The 15,852-nt window shown below is 36.5% G+C and overlaps 1 protein-coding gene across 1 annotated transcript in view; it reads left to right on the plus strand.

Moving 5' to 3' along the window:
• chl1a (cell adhesion molecule L1-like a) overlaps window positions 1–7,436 on the plus strand; it is a 74,116-nt gene extending 66,680 nt beyond the window's left edge. The window contains exons 25-26 of the mRNA XM_057363044.1: window positions 1,108–1,180; window positions 6,519–7,436. Coding sequence (XP_057219027.1) covers window positions 1,108–1,180; window positions 6,519–6,714 — 269 coding nt within the window. The 3' untranslated portion in view covers window positions 6,715–7,436. The remainder of the gene's footprint in view (window positions 1–1,107; window positions 1,181–6,518) is intronic.
• The last annotated feature ends 8,416 nt before the right edge of the window (window positions 7,437–15,852 follow it).

A 15,852-nucleotide genomic window follows, 5' to 3' on the forward strand; every position in this document is an offset into this window, starting at 1 on the left:
TGCTGGCACCGCCTAAAGCCCGTTTCTCATGTCCTGCCCTCACGGCACGTGACTGTCGAATCGCTGTTACTACATGACGTAGGATTGTTCGTTCATGTATTGACAAATGTAAACGAATCGAACCTTATTTGTAAAGTGTTATCAATGATATTATATAATCTTGGCTAGACCAGCTTTGATTTAACAGGTTTTATATTTCTTACATAACTCGCATCCTTAAAAGATGCTCAAGGTCCACATGGTATTATTTCCCCCAATCTTTGCTCCCGTTGCTGGTGAACTCTGTTTAAATTTCTTGGAAAGAACTAAAAAACTGTTCATATTATATATGCAATTAGCGGAAGATATGTGGAATTGAAGTTCAATAATACTCCCTCAAGCTGTTCAAAAGGCTTAAATTTACAATTCAATTTTGTTATTATTCTGTTACATCACAGTATTTTATACATTCACCTCTGAGTTTGTGTGTTTTATGTCAACTTCTAATCAATATCAAATGGTTTATTTGATTTAAGAAAAGCGTGTTATGTCCTCTAAGGAGTCAGACACATGCATAACCATGACAGATTTTCTGTGCATAACAATGCAAAGACCTTTTGTCCTTGTTTGAAAGTAAAACGAGTCAAATGCATGATCAGAAAATATTAAATTCCCCTGTTCTTACACCACTGTGCCGATTAGCCATACTGTCTTCCCAAATTATAAAGAATAGATGCCTCAAGCTATTCACAAGCTTTTTCCTGTGTGAAGCCGTTTCTTTTTTATCACCATTCAGCATTCAAAGCGTTTTCCGTCGGCAGACAGACAGTGTCCTTGATTTGCATCCACTGAGCGAGATAGACCGTACCAGATTCCTCTAGTCTTTCCTGCACAAATGCACTGTCTATCATCGGCTACAGAATGCATTCAGGTGGACTTCAATATTATTTCTTATAAATAACATTTTTGTCTTTGAAATGACATCAAGGATGGCTGTTGAATCTGTTTTACACTGTACAGACCACTTGAGAAGACCTTTTGAACAAAACTGTCTATTTGAAGTAGTTCCACTGTATTCAAACACGTCCTATTTTACAAATGAATAATCTCTTTAATGTTTCATTGCAGTGAAGGAAAAGGAGGAAATTCCAGCTGATCCGGAATCTCACGGCATGAATGAAGACGCTCCATGCGACTACAGGTCAGAGAGATTCAGTGATAATTCAGATACAGATCTTGACGCATGTTCTTGTGTCTTGAGTTTCCATGACGATATCTGTTAACGCCTTTCTCTCCTGCAAACCTTACATGCATGACACTTCCCTGGAGTGACACAAAAAACATTATACAGGTACTGAATGACAGTTATGGACCAGACTGTTGTTTAGTTCACAGCGTAGTGATTTGTGTTGGTAGTTTTGTTGAGTGTTATGCTCAGTCTATAGTTTGTTTGTAATACTAGGGTTCACACAGGAAACTTGGAAGTATCATGGCATTTTAAACTTGTAATTTTCAGAAATGATTCATATAAAATCATTATCCAGTAGTCACAAATATGGAAAATGGAAAAAAAGGTAAATGTTTGGAACCATGCGAAATGTAATCGGATGGTTTATACCTGGTGACCTTGCCAGGTGCGATGCAACACATTGTAAAAAAAAAGTTAAACTATCCGTTATTTTAGAGATATATAATATAGTCGTAACTAAAAAAACTAAACTAAACTAAAAAAAATCGGTTTGGAAGATTCCTTTATATTATTAGAGTATATTCTGCCTTTTTTAAAAGATGGGTTTACAGCGCAGCAGGGGCGTTGCTAGACCTAAAGCTCTGCTGGGGCACAGGCCCCCATGACTTTTCTATCACTTTTTTGCAACACAATGCACTACACAAACTTCCCTTGCTTAAACCACTTTTCTTACAGTGCAACAATACTGGGGATGGTAAACATTTATGTAGCCTATTTAAAAATATTGAAGTATCTTCAACATACTTAACATAAACTTTATTAACATGTTTGCATGCACTGTATGGAAAAATGGTTTTTCTTGCACATCTGCATTCATTACACAATGATAACAATGAATAATTAACATTTTTCAAGAAACCAGTCATTTTATGACTCTAATTAAAATAAAGAACATATTTTATCTTAAAAAAACAATATTTTCTGGTTTAACAGCCATGTGCAAACAAAGTTGGTTCATTTTTGGAACAAACTGTACTGCATTAAACTGTACTGCCTTTACTAGCACATTGTTATCTGAGCCATACTGCCAACTTTTTATGTGATGTCCTAAACTAGAGCTAGTAAATTATATATTAATTTCATTTCTGAAAGGACAGAACACAAACGTTTTTCTAAGCAACAATGCAATTTCACAGACTTGACAAAGGTTTTCCTGGGATTTTCCTCTAACGTTAATGTCTGAGACCTGACTGGGGATGTACAGTAGTTTTTTTTATCAAGTATCACCTCCCTCAAACTCATCATCTCCTTTCCGCTTCTATTTCTCTGCTTTGCATAAACAAATTCTGACGTCCATCTACAGGGGCTATTAACGATCGATATTATTTAGAAACTTACTTTAGTTTCGTCGTTCTTTCATAGCCTACCTCAGTCGCGTGTAGTCACCCTTGCGCACTGCGCAGCTGCAGTTGACATGGATTTGTGAGCTGTATTTGTATTTCTTTATTTAGTATGTTGCTATGTATTGCTAATAAATGTTCATTTATTTTTATTTTAGGTTTTGTTGATTATTATCATTTTAGTGCCTTAAACTTATTTCAGTTTATTTCTGAGGCAACATTAAAAATTTTCGTTCAGTTTAAGTTTTTCCAAATAATTTGATTTGATTTCAATAAACAGTATTGTGTTCAAAGTTTTTATTTAATTAACTAAAATAACCTTGATCAGAACATATTTGGTGCTTAATGCACAAGCGCAGTTTTGTGGAGCAGAATTTTCGACCATTGAGATTTCACTATGACCAACACGTTATAAAACACCAAAATATAGATTCATTCACATATATCTTAGTTGTTGCACATCAAAATGTAACCCTAAATGCAGAAGGCAGTGATTGGTTGACAGAAATATCAATCCAGCTTCAATATTTAACATGGCACGCTTGTGCTGAAGACAGTACACTATTGCACACAATCATATGTATTATTCTCATGTGTTACATTTCCCCTCTCCTTACCAGAGTCTGTCACGAGGCACAGATGGCACGATTGTTTGCTGTTTAGGTTAAGCCTCTGCGCCTTTAAAACAAGTCTTTCTGTGTATTTAGAGAGCTTCATCTTGAGAGACTGTCAACACAGCGCTGATCTCAACACCACCTGATCCATCTCATTTCGAGAGCGCATTAAAAACCTGGAAGGAAAACGGGCCAGAGAAGGGGGCGTGTGCGGTTAACTTAACTATACGTGCATGCTGAGCAACTCAGATGCGTAAATGTGTTTCCATCTCATTACACTTCGACACAGAAATCCCTGTTTTATTCCTCCCTCAGGAAAGAAATGCAGTTTCAGCAGAGGCTCGGAGTGTGATCTGTACTCTGCCCCTGTTTAGGGAGTTACAGCACCAGACACGCTCCAACATCTGCTGACAGAAGAAGCCAGATAGGCAAGTGTGTCTGCAGCACCCTCGGTGTATGACAGTAACCCCCAGAGTCTTAAAACGGCCCACACATGAAGGCTACTGATGTATTATGCTTTTGGGAATAGAATAGCTGCTTTATCATGTTACAGCATTGATATCATTTATGTGATATACTGTAGTGAAATATGGTTATAAGGAAGTTAAAGATGTATGGCTTCATTCACACAGTCAAGTGTTTGACAGGGTAATTTACTAAAGAGGTGAGACTCTCGAGATGTCCTGTAGATGGAATAATGCCCGTATGGACAGTTAACTGAAGTCAATCCCCTTCTCTAACCCGTGAGTAATGCCTGTAACCGTAGTGAGATCAATAAACCCAACATGAATGATTTCGAGGAAGGACAACCTGCAAAGCTTGTGCTTTTACAATATTAGTTGTTTCAAGTTTTAATGGTCACATACATACTGTACATGTAGTGAAATGCTTGATACGACTGGTTAAAAAAATTAACCAATTAGGAAGTAAAGATGAATATAAGTAAAAAAAGGAAATGACAAATTTAAAATTATGAAAATTACGAGATTAAAGCTGTCCGCCTCTCTATCGCCATCTCCGTTTGAAACATAAAATTGCAGATTATGCTTTTTTTACACGCGGAAATAATTCCAGTGAAATCTGTCCTGACAGCTACAATTATAAATCATTACTGTATATGCTTTTACACACAATTTAGTTTTAAGTAGTTACTTAGGTTCTTAAGAGTTGTATTTGGGTAGTTGGGTAGTTTTTTGGGCAATTTCTTTTGCATTTTTGAAGAAAAAACGCATAAATCCATGTACTGTGAGGTCTGATGTTTGAGAAAATATAATACGGTTACTAACTTATAATACGCTTCCCGAACAACGACATAACTTGCTGGTTGACCACCATAGTACGATGCATCATTGGGGAAATTAACGATGTAGTTACGACTGTCCCCCGAAACCGTGGTAACCCTGTCGGAGATCAATCGTTTGAACCAAGTTGGTTCAGCAATCTAGTTGATGACGCCACACAGGTGGTGGAGTAATGACGTCTACTAATAAATACCTTAAGATCGAATTAACGTCAAATTCTTGCTGTAAATAACATACACTGCATTTAAGGACTACTTTTGTTATTCTATTTTTGTTATCTGTTGTTTAATTTCACAATATTTAATTCATTTATAAGTGTCCTCCTACTTCATTCCTCCCAGGGATTCCCCAGGGTCATAGAGCACGCATGTCATCCTTTCAAACAATAGCTCTTCTATTTTCTTGACAAACTAAAAGATGTAAAATTGAATTTGTATATATTTAGAATGATGGATATGGAATGCACTGCGTGTTGCTTGCTTACTTTGATCAAAAGCTTGATGCATGTAATTCTACATGTCATAATAATAAGGAACGATGCTCTAGACCTGTAGTTCCAATCACGCAACTTTGCGATGCTGCTTGCGATTGATCGTTGGAACGATGGTTTTGGGAAACAGTTAAATCTTGAACTATCCTGGAACGACGGAACTTGCGACCATAGTTGGTTAACAATGCTTTTGGGAAACACACCCCTGAACTGTATTGTAAATGTGTCCTATGGTGTGACTAATAGTTTTTAAATAGGTGACCTATAGACGGTTCAATAAAATAACAATATAAATCAATATTAGTGTAAATTAAATTAAATGTAGTTATATTATTAGCCACTTGCCAGACCGATAAACAAACACAGACCGGGAGTTAACTCCGGGCCAGATGGGTACGTCCTATGAAACTGACTATGAAAATGGCATGTCATGTCAACAACCCACTTAACATTGTTGTCAACACATTCTCACTCCCGACTCGTCACATATTGATGCTCGGTCAGCGCCCCTCGGTATCACTTTTTAACGCGCAGGCTACCCCTTTGGCATCGTTTTTCGACGTTCAGGGTGCGCAAATTTTACCGTCGTTATGAAATTGTATATTGTGTATATTTTGCAATGATGATGTTTCGGGGTTTGATTTAAGTTTAACGGCCAGGATAATTGTGTTTTCAGGCAGTTTGAGCAAGTAATGTAACAGTTTATTTATCGTAATATAAAACACAAGATGCAAGCAGTCATAATGTTGTTCAAAATTACAGATATTCTTAGGTCGGTTCAACGATCGATTTATATGAGGAACATGCGAAAGCGATCACCGTCTGCCGTAAATCTCACATCCGGTGAAGAACAACAGCCGTTCAAAAATTGCAGGCAGAAGAAGAGTTACGTCAGCTTCGAAGCCATTGGCTCGCCCATGTCTTGTGACCGATTGCGTCATTTCGTTGTGACGAGTCGGGAGCCGTTGTTGTGCTGCTGTGTGAACAGAGTCGATGTCCCTGAAAAACCACGCAATGCAGTCTCCCCCATAAAATGTTTGCCTCTGGTCAGCAGGGCTATTATTTCCAAATTTAAAGGGGGACAAATGTCATCTTATCCTAATGAATTTTCTGTCGCCTTTTATTTGCACGCTCTCTGAGACATTGCGGTGTCTCATAGTAATTGGGAGCTTATGAGGTGAACCCCCTGTCTTCACAGAGACACCGGCTCGCTGGCAGTGTGCCCGCTCTCAAATTGGCAGCTAATTTTGGTTTGTCCCATCATTCCTCAGGGACTAAAGTAACCTGACACACTGTTTGTCTACAGACACACACGCGCGGCGTCTTTCGACTCTGCTCTCTCATCGGCTGGCGCTCTGCAATTTTCCCTCGTTCTAGTTTTGAGAGCTTTTTCAATTGCCGCCAGCTCTTGAAGCCTTTGCAATTAGTAATTAGCAGAAAGCAGTGATTGCATCCTTGCCCTCTGCCCCTCCTTCCCCACTCTGTCTCAGTCTGATTTCTGTCACTCTCAGCCGAATTTGACTCCTTTTACTTGGTGTTTGACAGTGATGAAAAACCTCTGAAGAGCAGCCAGCAATTGTTGGGAGGCATCAAAGAGGACGACAGCAGCGAAGACAGCTCTATAATATCAGAGGACGACGACTGTGAGTTTAATGAAGACGGCTCGTTCATCGGCGAGTACGCGGGTTACAGACGCAGGGCGTCGGTGGAGGCCAACGGACACCCTCCATTTACTTCTTAAGATGCTGGTGCAACCTTACGGACTTTTAAACAATTTGCAGGGAAAAAGACATGTTTGTGTATGTGTGTTTACGAGGTTGCTTGTGTGTGAATGGAATTTTTTTACAGTGTTACTATAAAGGGTGAAAGGTGAAACAGTTCACCCAAAAATGAAAGTTCAGTCATTGTTTACTCACCCTCACAAAAATAGTCTATATGACTCCATACACCATTTTTTTGAAGCCATACAGTAGTTCTGAGTGTACAAAAGACAAACATTTTGCATATATAGTATTTGCATTCCATATGTGCATGTATGGCACGTTAAGACATGCCAATGCTAAACGTCTATGGAGGAAAGAAAATGATACAGTATGAGATTTTATCAACATGACGGTGAAACAACGATAACAGAATTTTTATTTTTGGGGTAAACTATTACCAATTTGTTAACACTTTGCAATAAGGTTGTATTTGTTTACATTAGTAAATGCATTAGCTAACACGAACTAACAATCAACAATACTTCTACAGCATTTATTCATCTTAAAAAATAATTATGTGGGCTTAGTAAATATCACAAAAATAAAACTTAAAATCTTTTAAATCATTTAACTGTTTTTTTTAGTGGGACATAAAAAAAATGATTAAAAATCCAACAGTTAATTTCTCAGTTTACATATATTATTCAAGTTTATTTAATGAATTTAACTTTAATAATTAAAAATCCAACAGTTAATTTATCAGTGTATATATACAGTATATATATATATATATATATGATATATATATATATATATATAATTTAAGTTTATTTAATGAAAAAACAATTAACTTTAATAATTAACAAATACAATTTTTAATATACACTTAATATTATTGGTGAATTCTAACTGAAATATATGAGTTACTCAGATTTACTTAATTTTTTACTTACATTTACTCAATTTAAACAGTATTTCATTGATTTGCCAGCTTTCAAATTTACTCAATTTTTTGAGTGTAAATTGTTTCACGTAAAATCAAAGTTACATTTTTTTGAGTGAAATAGATTAGTTATGCACACTAAACTAACATTAACTCTCATTAAAAAAATTAATAAATGCTAAAAAACTATTTGGTTCATTGTTAGTTCATTTTACTAATGTAAACAAATACAACCTTATTGTAAAGTCATCCCTAAAATGTTTGGCTTAGCAAAAACCTTATTTGCAGGCTTGTCTATAACAACAAAACAAGCACAATGCTTTATGCACCTTAGAATTAATGTGGACCAGAAGCTTACGGCTGGATTAACGTTTTCACATTTTCTGCACCATAAAAATAAATAATTCATGGTCTGTCACAGAACTGATATCTTGACAGCGCAATTTTCGCTTATATGTTTCCTTGTGTGGGTAATCACATAACCTCTCTGTTCACCTTTCAGCAAAATACTGACACAATGAGACAAAACAATTATGTTTAGATGCTTCTATATATCCAAAAAACATATTGTTTCTGTTTAAGCATGGGTCAGCATTTAATAGTTAGATCCAATATTTTTATTCCACAGAATGTGGTTCTGAACTCACATGAACTACATGTCAGCTTGAGGTTTATGTAACTGACAGAGTTCTATAAATAATGTGAGATTCAAGATTGCCTTATTAGCTTTTTGCATCCTACAAGTATGGTCATGTCCCTCAATATACTTTTGTTGTTTTTTGCAGCATTTTGCATTTTATTATTCTGTATCCAGTCCGAAATAAGATGATTCAGAAAGATGATTTGTATTACATGACAATTCATTTAAATTCCATGTGTCTATAAGACTAAGGTCAATCCAGCCTGTAAATCCCACAAGACATTTTTATTATTGAAAAAATACAACCCTTCAGCCCATACATGAGATGAGAATTTTTGTACGATTTTTGCTATTTAAAATATATATGCGAGAGGTAAAGCATGTTTTGCACTCCACGTCATGTAGATAAGAGATGTTTTTATTTTTTGAATTTCTCTTTTTGCATTTGTGTTTGGTGCATTTTATTCTGCCTGAAAATATTTTTGCTTGTACTCAGGAGATTTTATTATAGAATATTCTGTGTAAAATATTCATTCTTATGGTATTACGCAAGTCATTTGTCAAAAATCATGTTTACCTTCTCGCCATGTTTTGTATTCAAGCACAATATTCCTCTGAAATGTAGCAAAGAGAAGTCTATCAAGACATTTTGTTACTCTTAACCTGAATGATTTCAGTTTTCACCACATAAACATTTAGGCTAAATAAACAGTTTTTACATTATATCGTGTTCTTTTTAGTCATCTCTTTATTTTTTAGGTGCACTTTCTATTTAATCATTCTTATATATTTTCATTATACTCATATGTTTCATATGCTCCAAATATTCATTATTATTAACAATGCTAAGGTTGTGGGTTTGATTTCCACAGAGCACACGTTAAATGTCATGTTAAATGTTACATGTTAAATGTTTTCATAGTGCTGTGGTAATGCTAAAAGCTTTTCAGAGTCTGATACATGCTCTTCTTCAGAGTGCCTTTTGACCAATGACCTTTGTGCGCAGTGCGTCTCCACAATACAGAGGTGAACCAATTACAGGACACACAGTGCTTCTGAGGGCACAACCTCTACAATTACAGCCGGTCCGCATGAGCCTCCACATGTCCCACAGTTCTACAATGAGTACAAGACGGTCACTAGATCAAGATCAAAAGTGCACTACATGTAGTGTCTAAAGCACACGAGTCTATGTAATTAGACAGTAAATTATGGGGACATTAATACTCATTTGCTCATTTTTCATGATCCTGAATCACTTTAAATATAGACAATACTGTCTATTGTATGGACTAAAATGAAACATACATTCTGTATATTACGTGATCTGACCATGGAAACTGTTGTGTTAAAGCAACACTTTGTAGTTTTTCGATCTTAAAATAAAGTCTCTAAAATGATTGAAGTGGTAGAACAACTCTTATCCGGACAAATTCAACTGCCGCTGCAACCTGAGCAGCCTCTTAGCGGATACAACGACACTCTGTAAGTTCTGTGTTCGGGTCGGTACACACAGCCCTGCGGAAGAGTGATACATGGTTTCCAAACAATGTTTCTGCATTTGCCAGTTCCATCAGCTTAGTAAACAAATTCATGTGTATTGCGGTGCCCACGGGGAAGCTTATACAGTGACATTATTTACAACACTGGTAAGAGACAATTGCACTTATCAACCACATGTTGGAACCGTTAGCAAAAGTTCTATAGTGTTGCTTTAAAGGGACAGTTCACCCAAAAATGAAAATCATGTCATAATTTACTCACCCTTAAGTTGTTTCAAACCTGAATACATTTTTTTGTTCTGATGAACACTAAAGAAGTTATTTTTTAAATGTGGGAAACTACACGGTTCTGGGGCGTCATTGACTACCATAGTAGATTTTTTCGTACTAGTAATAGTGTCCCAGAACTGTTTGATTACAAACATTCTTCCAAACATTTTTGTTGCAGGACAACAAAATTTATACAGATTTGGAGCAACTTGGGGTTTAGTAAATGATGACAGAATTTTTATTTTGGGTGAACTGTTCCTATGTAGGAATACAAAGATTTGTAATATTACACAACAGAAATGGTTAAATCAAATCAAACAAGCATACTTCTAGATATATTAAAATATTTTTTTATTTAATGTACCCAGCTGTCATGGTAACTCAGAATATACTGTATACTATAGATGTTGAGATGTCAGTCAAATTAAGGCAAATTGTCCCTATGCACAGCTGTTTTTACGATCACAGAAATGGCCATTTCAAGGCCAAATTTGCAGTGTTCCTATTACTCATAAAGGTGAGCCATTTCTCTAACAAATTGGATATGCTGGTGCACACAAGGAAGAGGTCAACAGTAAATGTACCCATCTGTTTTTAAGGTCATGCTGGAGTAAGAGTTAAAGGGAAACTCCACCAAAAAAAAAAATTCTGTCATGAATTTCTTCACCCTCAAGTTGTTGCAAAGCTGTATAAATGTAATTGTTCTGATGAACACAAAGAAAGATATTTGGGAAAATGTTAGCAACTGACATTTCTGGGGCACCATTGACTACCATAGTAGGAAAAATTACATTGGTGCCCCAGAACTGTTTACTTTCCTAAATTCCTCTAAATATCTTCTTTTGTGTTTAACGGAACCAAAAGTTAATACGATAATTGTTCCTACTATGGTTGTCAATGTTGCCCCAGAACTGAGTAATTCATGATAAAATTTTCCTTTTTTTGCGGAGTTTCCATTTAAGTTACAGCTGTGTTTTAAAACTCTCATACCCACCCATAGGTTAATATATTGTTTTATATGGAATTATATGAAAAAATATCTCTCCTTATTTAAGTAGGTAGGACTGTGGTCTTGATATGATTGAAATGGCTGCCCTGATAATATTCACAAGCAGCATTGGCCTTAAAAAATAAAAGAATACACACTACACACAGCAACCAATGGCAGTTTAATGTTATTGACATTGTGCTATTAAAAGTTTCTTCAAAGGTACCAATTATTTATGTACAATACATGAAAAACTTTTTTTAACTTGAAATTTTTAACCTTTATGTGCCGCAGATAAATACACCTACACAAGACTGAGAAAGTAACGAGAGACTGAATTTTTGGTTGTAGCTTCTGTGTGATGTGCTTGCTCGCAATATCAGTCACTCTTTGAGTTCATGCAGATTTTACAGGTGAATTGCCATTCTTTCATCCAAATCTCTTCAAGATTAAATAGGCATTCAAACTATAATCAGATAAATCCATGGCTAAATCACTTGAAAAGCACCCCATGCTTAGCGTCGAAATAAAGGTCATTCTCAGCGATAATCCCTGTATCGTGGCGGATTATTCGTTTATCCTTTCTAAAATTGCTTTCTCTATAGAGCAGTAAACCCCCTAAACAACAACAAAAGATTACCCCGCCATCAAGCTCTCCCGTCGACAGACCTTGTCCTTGTCAAAAGTGTTGAATGGAGCAAGTCTGGTCTATGGCTATCAAACGCAATGTGTACACTTATAGGTAGAGGCCATATTGGCTGTACTGAACATGTTTACCTTGTGTCAGGAGTCAATTCATTTGAATTATACATTACTGGAGGGAGAGAGAGAGAGGCGGTTGCAGGTTGCAGTGCATAAACCATGTATCTCTTCAATGGCTTTGAAGATTTGTTTGCAAAAGTGCACGACAGTGTTGTAGACCTTGTTTTTCATATTATAACATTTGATCAAATTAAGCAATATCACAAGAGAGCTATCTAACTATCATGGCCAAAAGAGCTGAAAGACAAATTAGCTTGTCTGTAGTTTACACTTTCAATGACTGCTCGTAAACATTTACTGTATTTCATATACAGTATAATTGTATTGTGATGTATTGTGACCGGTCCAATCCAGTGTCTGTTGAATTTCACCAAAATCAAACCTCAGGCGTGACTTAAAGTCATCCAACACCGATGTGAAAGACTGACAGCATGACATAAAAATAATGATGAACTTTTCCTAAATACATGTTGAAATATTACTGTTGTATTGCTTAAAAGTGAATATGAACTTGAATATGAAATACAGAGCATCATTTTCTGCTAATGAATGGAAATAGAAACAATACTTTATTTGAAATTTGGGAGGAATATTGTTAGTAGTTCACAGAATGAAACAAAAAAGGTATATGTTTGGGTAAAATGATCTTTTCTGTTTTTATGAATTTACTATTTATAGTCATTTTTATATAAACGTAATTATATGTTGGGTGTTCTTTTTGCATTTGAAAAATTGAACGTTTGGCATATTTGCTTGGACAAAAATTGTAGGTTGATGATAAAACATGTAAAATACGTGTTTGTTTGCTCTTAGAAATTCTCAAACAAAATTCACCTGTGCAATGACTTCCTTTTATTATGATTTTTTAGCGTTAGAGTTATGAGGATCTTTCAGTAATTGAGTGATGTGTTGGTCTGGTCTTGATCTTGACTTGGTCTTTTTAGGTGGTCTTGACTACAACCCTAGTGCACACAGTATCCTAAAGCTACAGTATTCATAATGAGCTGTTCTGATTGGCTAGACCCAATGCCCTTCACATCCTCCAACAGACACAATTGTTTGGTTTTCGGACGTAATAACCAAGTCGTTTCAAGTATGAATCTTCCTTTTCAACAACAAAGGACGCTTGTGCTCTATTCACTTCTCTAATATGAGCGATTGTGAATGACACATGAAACTTTGTAAAGGTACGTTGATATAATGCTATATCCTGTGCTAATTGGATTTTTTCCCTCCATGGCTGTCACAAATAGGAATCGTTCTCAAAAGTGTAACACGACTTCTCAGCAAGGCATTCTCGCTGCTCTCACTCAAGCGATCTATAAATGAGAACATGAAGGTGAAGGAACATTGTGAAACGTATAGAAGATCTACTGTGACTCACTGCTGTGTGAATGTCTTATAGCAGCATCAGGTACAGGAGGTTATTTTTACATCACGTAAAGCCACGGCTAAAGTGCTTTCCGAAGTACCTCAGCGGGTGATCCACACCCATGTGGGATGACCCTCTTCTGGGTCAACACAAAAATTGTTTTCACTCAACTAACATAAACATGCACCCTAACCCTGACCCTACCCTCTTTAGGTTTTGATGCTTCCGCTCTCAATTCTTTAATAAAGAAAGGGCTTGTAAATAAATACACCTGGGCTCTTGTAGATGAGGTTTCATCCGCCCATTATTCTGGAGAGCAGTGATTCTGCCGCTGAGTGTACATGAAGTTGGAGGACGTGTGCTGTGAAGCTTTCATAAATAATGAACGTTTAGTTCACGGGGAGGTGAAATATGACAGTTGTGTGGGATTCTTTGTTGCTTTGTTAATCGTAGGGTGGTTGTAAGGTAACGTTCCTCAACCACAGCTGTCAAGTTGACTTTTCCGTGAGGAAAACATATGGAATGCTAGCTGGCAACTTACTGTGTATTGAGTTTACTATTGATGATAAAAAGCGCTACTGTATGATTCGTAAACGATGTGGGGCATCGGGATGCAAAATTTGATCGTTTCGTTACTCAAAAATGGAAATTCTGTTATTACTCGCTTCCCTATGTGTCATTCCAAACCCAAATGCTCTTTCATGAAAGATTGAGTAAAATTCAATCTGGTAATATTTGTAAAGAAATATCAATTGACCATGTGTTTATACCTTTCACTGATAAACATGAAAAGACAGACATGGTTTTAGCTAATGTCATCTAATTTGTACTCAAAACGTCCTAAAGTGCACAAATGTAGATCAAGAAAGTCTTTTTTTTGGGACAAACTCAAGACCTCAATTCAATATTCAATATAGTGCTTTTCACAATGTTTCATTGTTGCAAAACAGCTTTACAGGAAGAAAGACAAATGTTAGTATTAGTATTAAAGGGTTCATATGGCATGAACATGTGTTTTTCTGTGTCTTTGGTGTTTTATTCTGTAAGTTGCCCATGCATGTATTAGACACGTAAAATTGCAAAAATGAAAGTGTTGTAACAAAAGATGCATTCTATCTAAAAGCTAATGCTCTCCCAGACCTGCCTGAAACGCCTCGTGTAACCACACCCCCACAAATCTACGTCAGTTCTTGGTATGATTTGACTAAGACCGCCCAAATGTATACGCAAGTAAGGTGGGCGTACCTGTCAGTACAATTGTTTTGGAACCTGATGTTCCAAATATGGTAAGAGGCGTTACATTTCTATCTCATGCTTGCAGTGTTCGACCAATCACTACGTACTGGTTAACTGGCCAATCATAGCACACCTCGCTTTTCAGAGCGATAAGCTTTTTAAAAAATCAGAGAGACGGGGAAAAGAGGAGATACAAACATGCACGCTATGTGGAAAATACAGTGTTTTTGAACCTTAAATCGTGTATACACCTTGCATTACATCTAAAACAAACCATAATATTCATTTTAGCCGTGTCATATGACCCCTTTAAAATAACAAGTCCATCTTTGCTCTCGATTGTTGACGGAGATTGCCTGGGCTGGAGCTGGGATGATCACTTAAGTTCACAGGATATCACAGGAGGATGGCACATATGAAGTCCACAAGTTCTCGCATGAGGATGGCACGTGACGATCAGCTGGTACTGGTGTAATGTGTATTTCCTCTGGATTGTCAGTCAGTCCGCAGGCTCTCACAGGAGGATGACAGCAGGTGGTCCTACTTGAGCCGGCATAATCTGTTACCTCGGGATGGGTATCCGGAGGTAGGGGAGGAGGGCAGAGAGAGAACAATAAGCGTGGCTGCTGTTCATTTACTTTTATAAAACGGTCAGTTCTGGTCCTTGATTCTGATTGGCTGAGCGGAGTTCTAAGCCGTTATAAAATACCTCAATATATAACAGCTGACCGCACCACATAGCCTAAATATCATTTTATTTACTTTATTTTATGAAACCTTGCTAAGCATATGGAATAACCGTTTTATAAAAGCAATAAGCCCTGCGAAGCAGTGGGTTACAGTGCATTTTATAACAGCTACGGGGTTTTAGGCACTCTGCTTCTCGTCGTGCCACAACGCCCTTAGCTGTTATAAAATGCACTGTAACCCACTGCTTCTTGGGGCTTATTGCTTTAATAAACAAGGGATAATACTGGTATGCATCATATGTATGCTTTGCTGAAAAGATGTGTTTTAATCTAGATTTAAATTGGGAGAGTGTGTCGGACCCTCGAACAGTATCAGGGACCTCAGTATTTCTAAAATCCTGCATATATACAGCCCTGCACAACCAGGTATCATATACCATTTTATGCATTTACTTTGTGTCATTTCTAAATGTAACATCTGTTTTTTTTCCATCTTGCTGGTAACATTTAGTCATTTTTGCATTCATACAGTTTGAACCACTGTATTGAAATCAGCCTTACAGAAAATAGGAGAAAATAAATAACAAAAAAATCAAAGATCATTATTTCTAATAATTTCATAAGATATATGAAATAATAATGTATTGTATACGTCAGTGGCAATATATAAGCTAATATTCACAATATTTTATTTTGAACACGGCCATATATTAATAAGGATCTGAAAAGAAGCTCACCGTTATAACAAAGCATATTTCATTCTGTGTTCCCTTG

This window comes from Triplophysa rosa, linkage group LG21 (genome assembly GCF_024868665.1).
Source record: "Triplophysa rosa linkage group LG21, Trosa_1v2, whole genome shotgun sequence".
Classification (NCBI taxonomy): Eukaryota; Metazoa; Chordata; class Actinopteri; order Cypriniformes; family Nemacheilidae; genus Triplophysa; species Triplophysa rosa.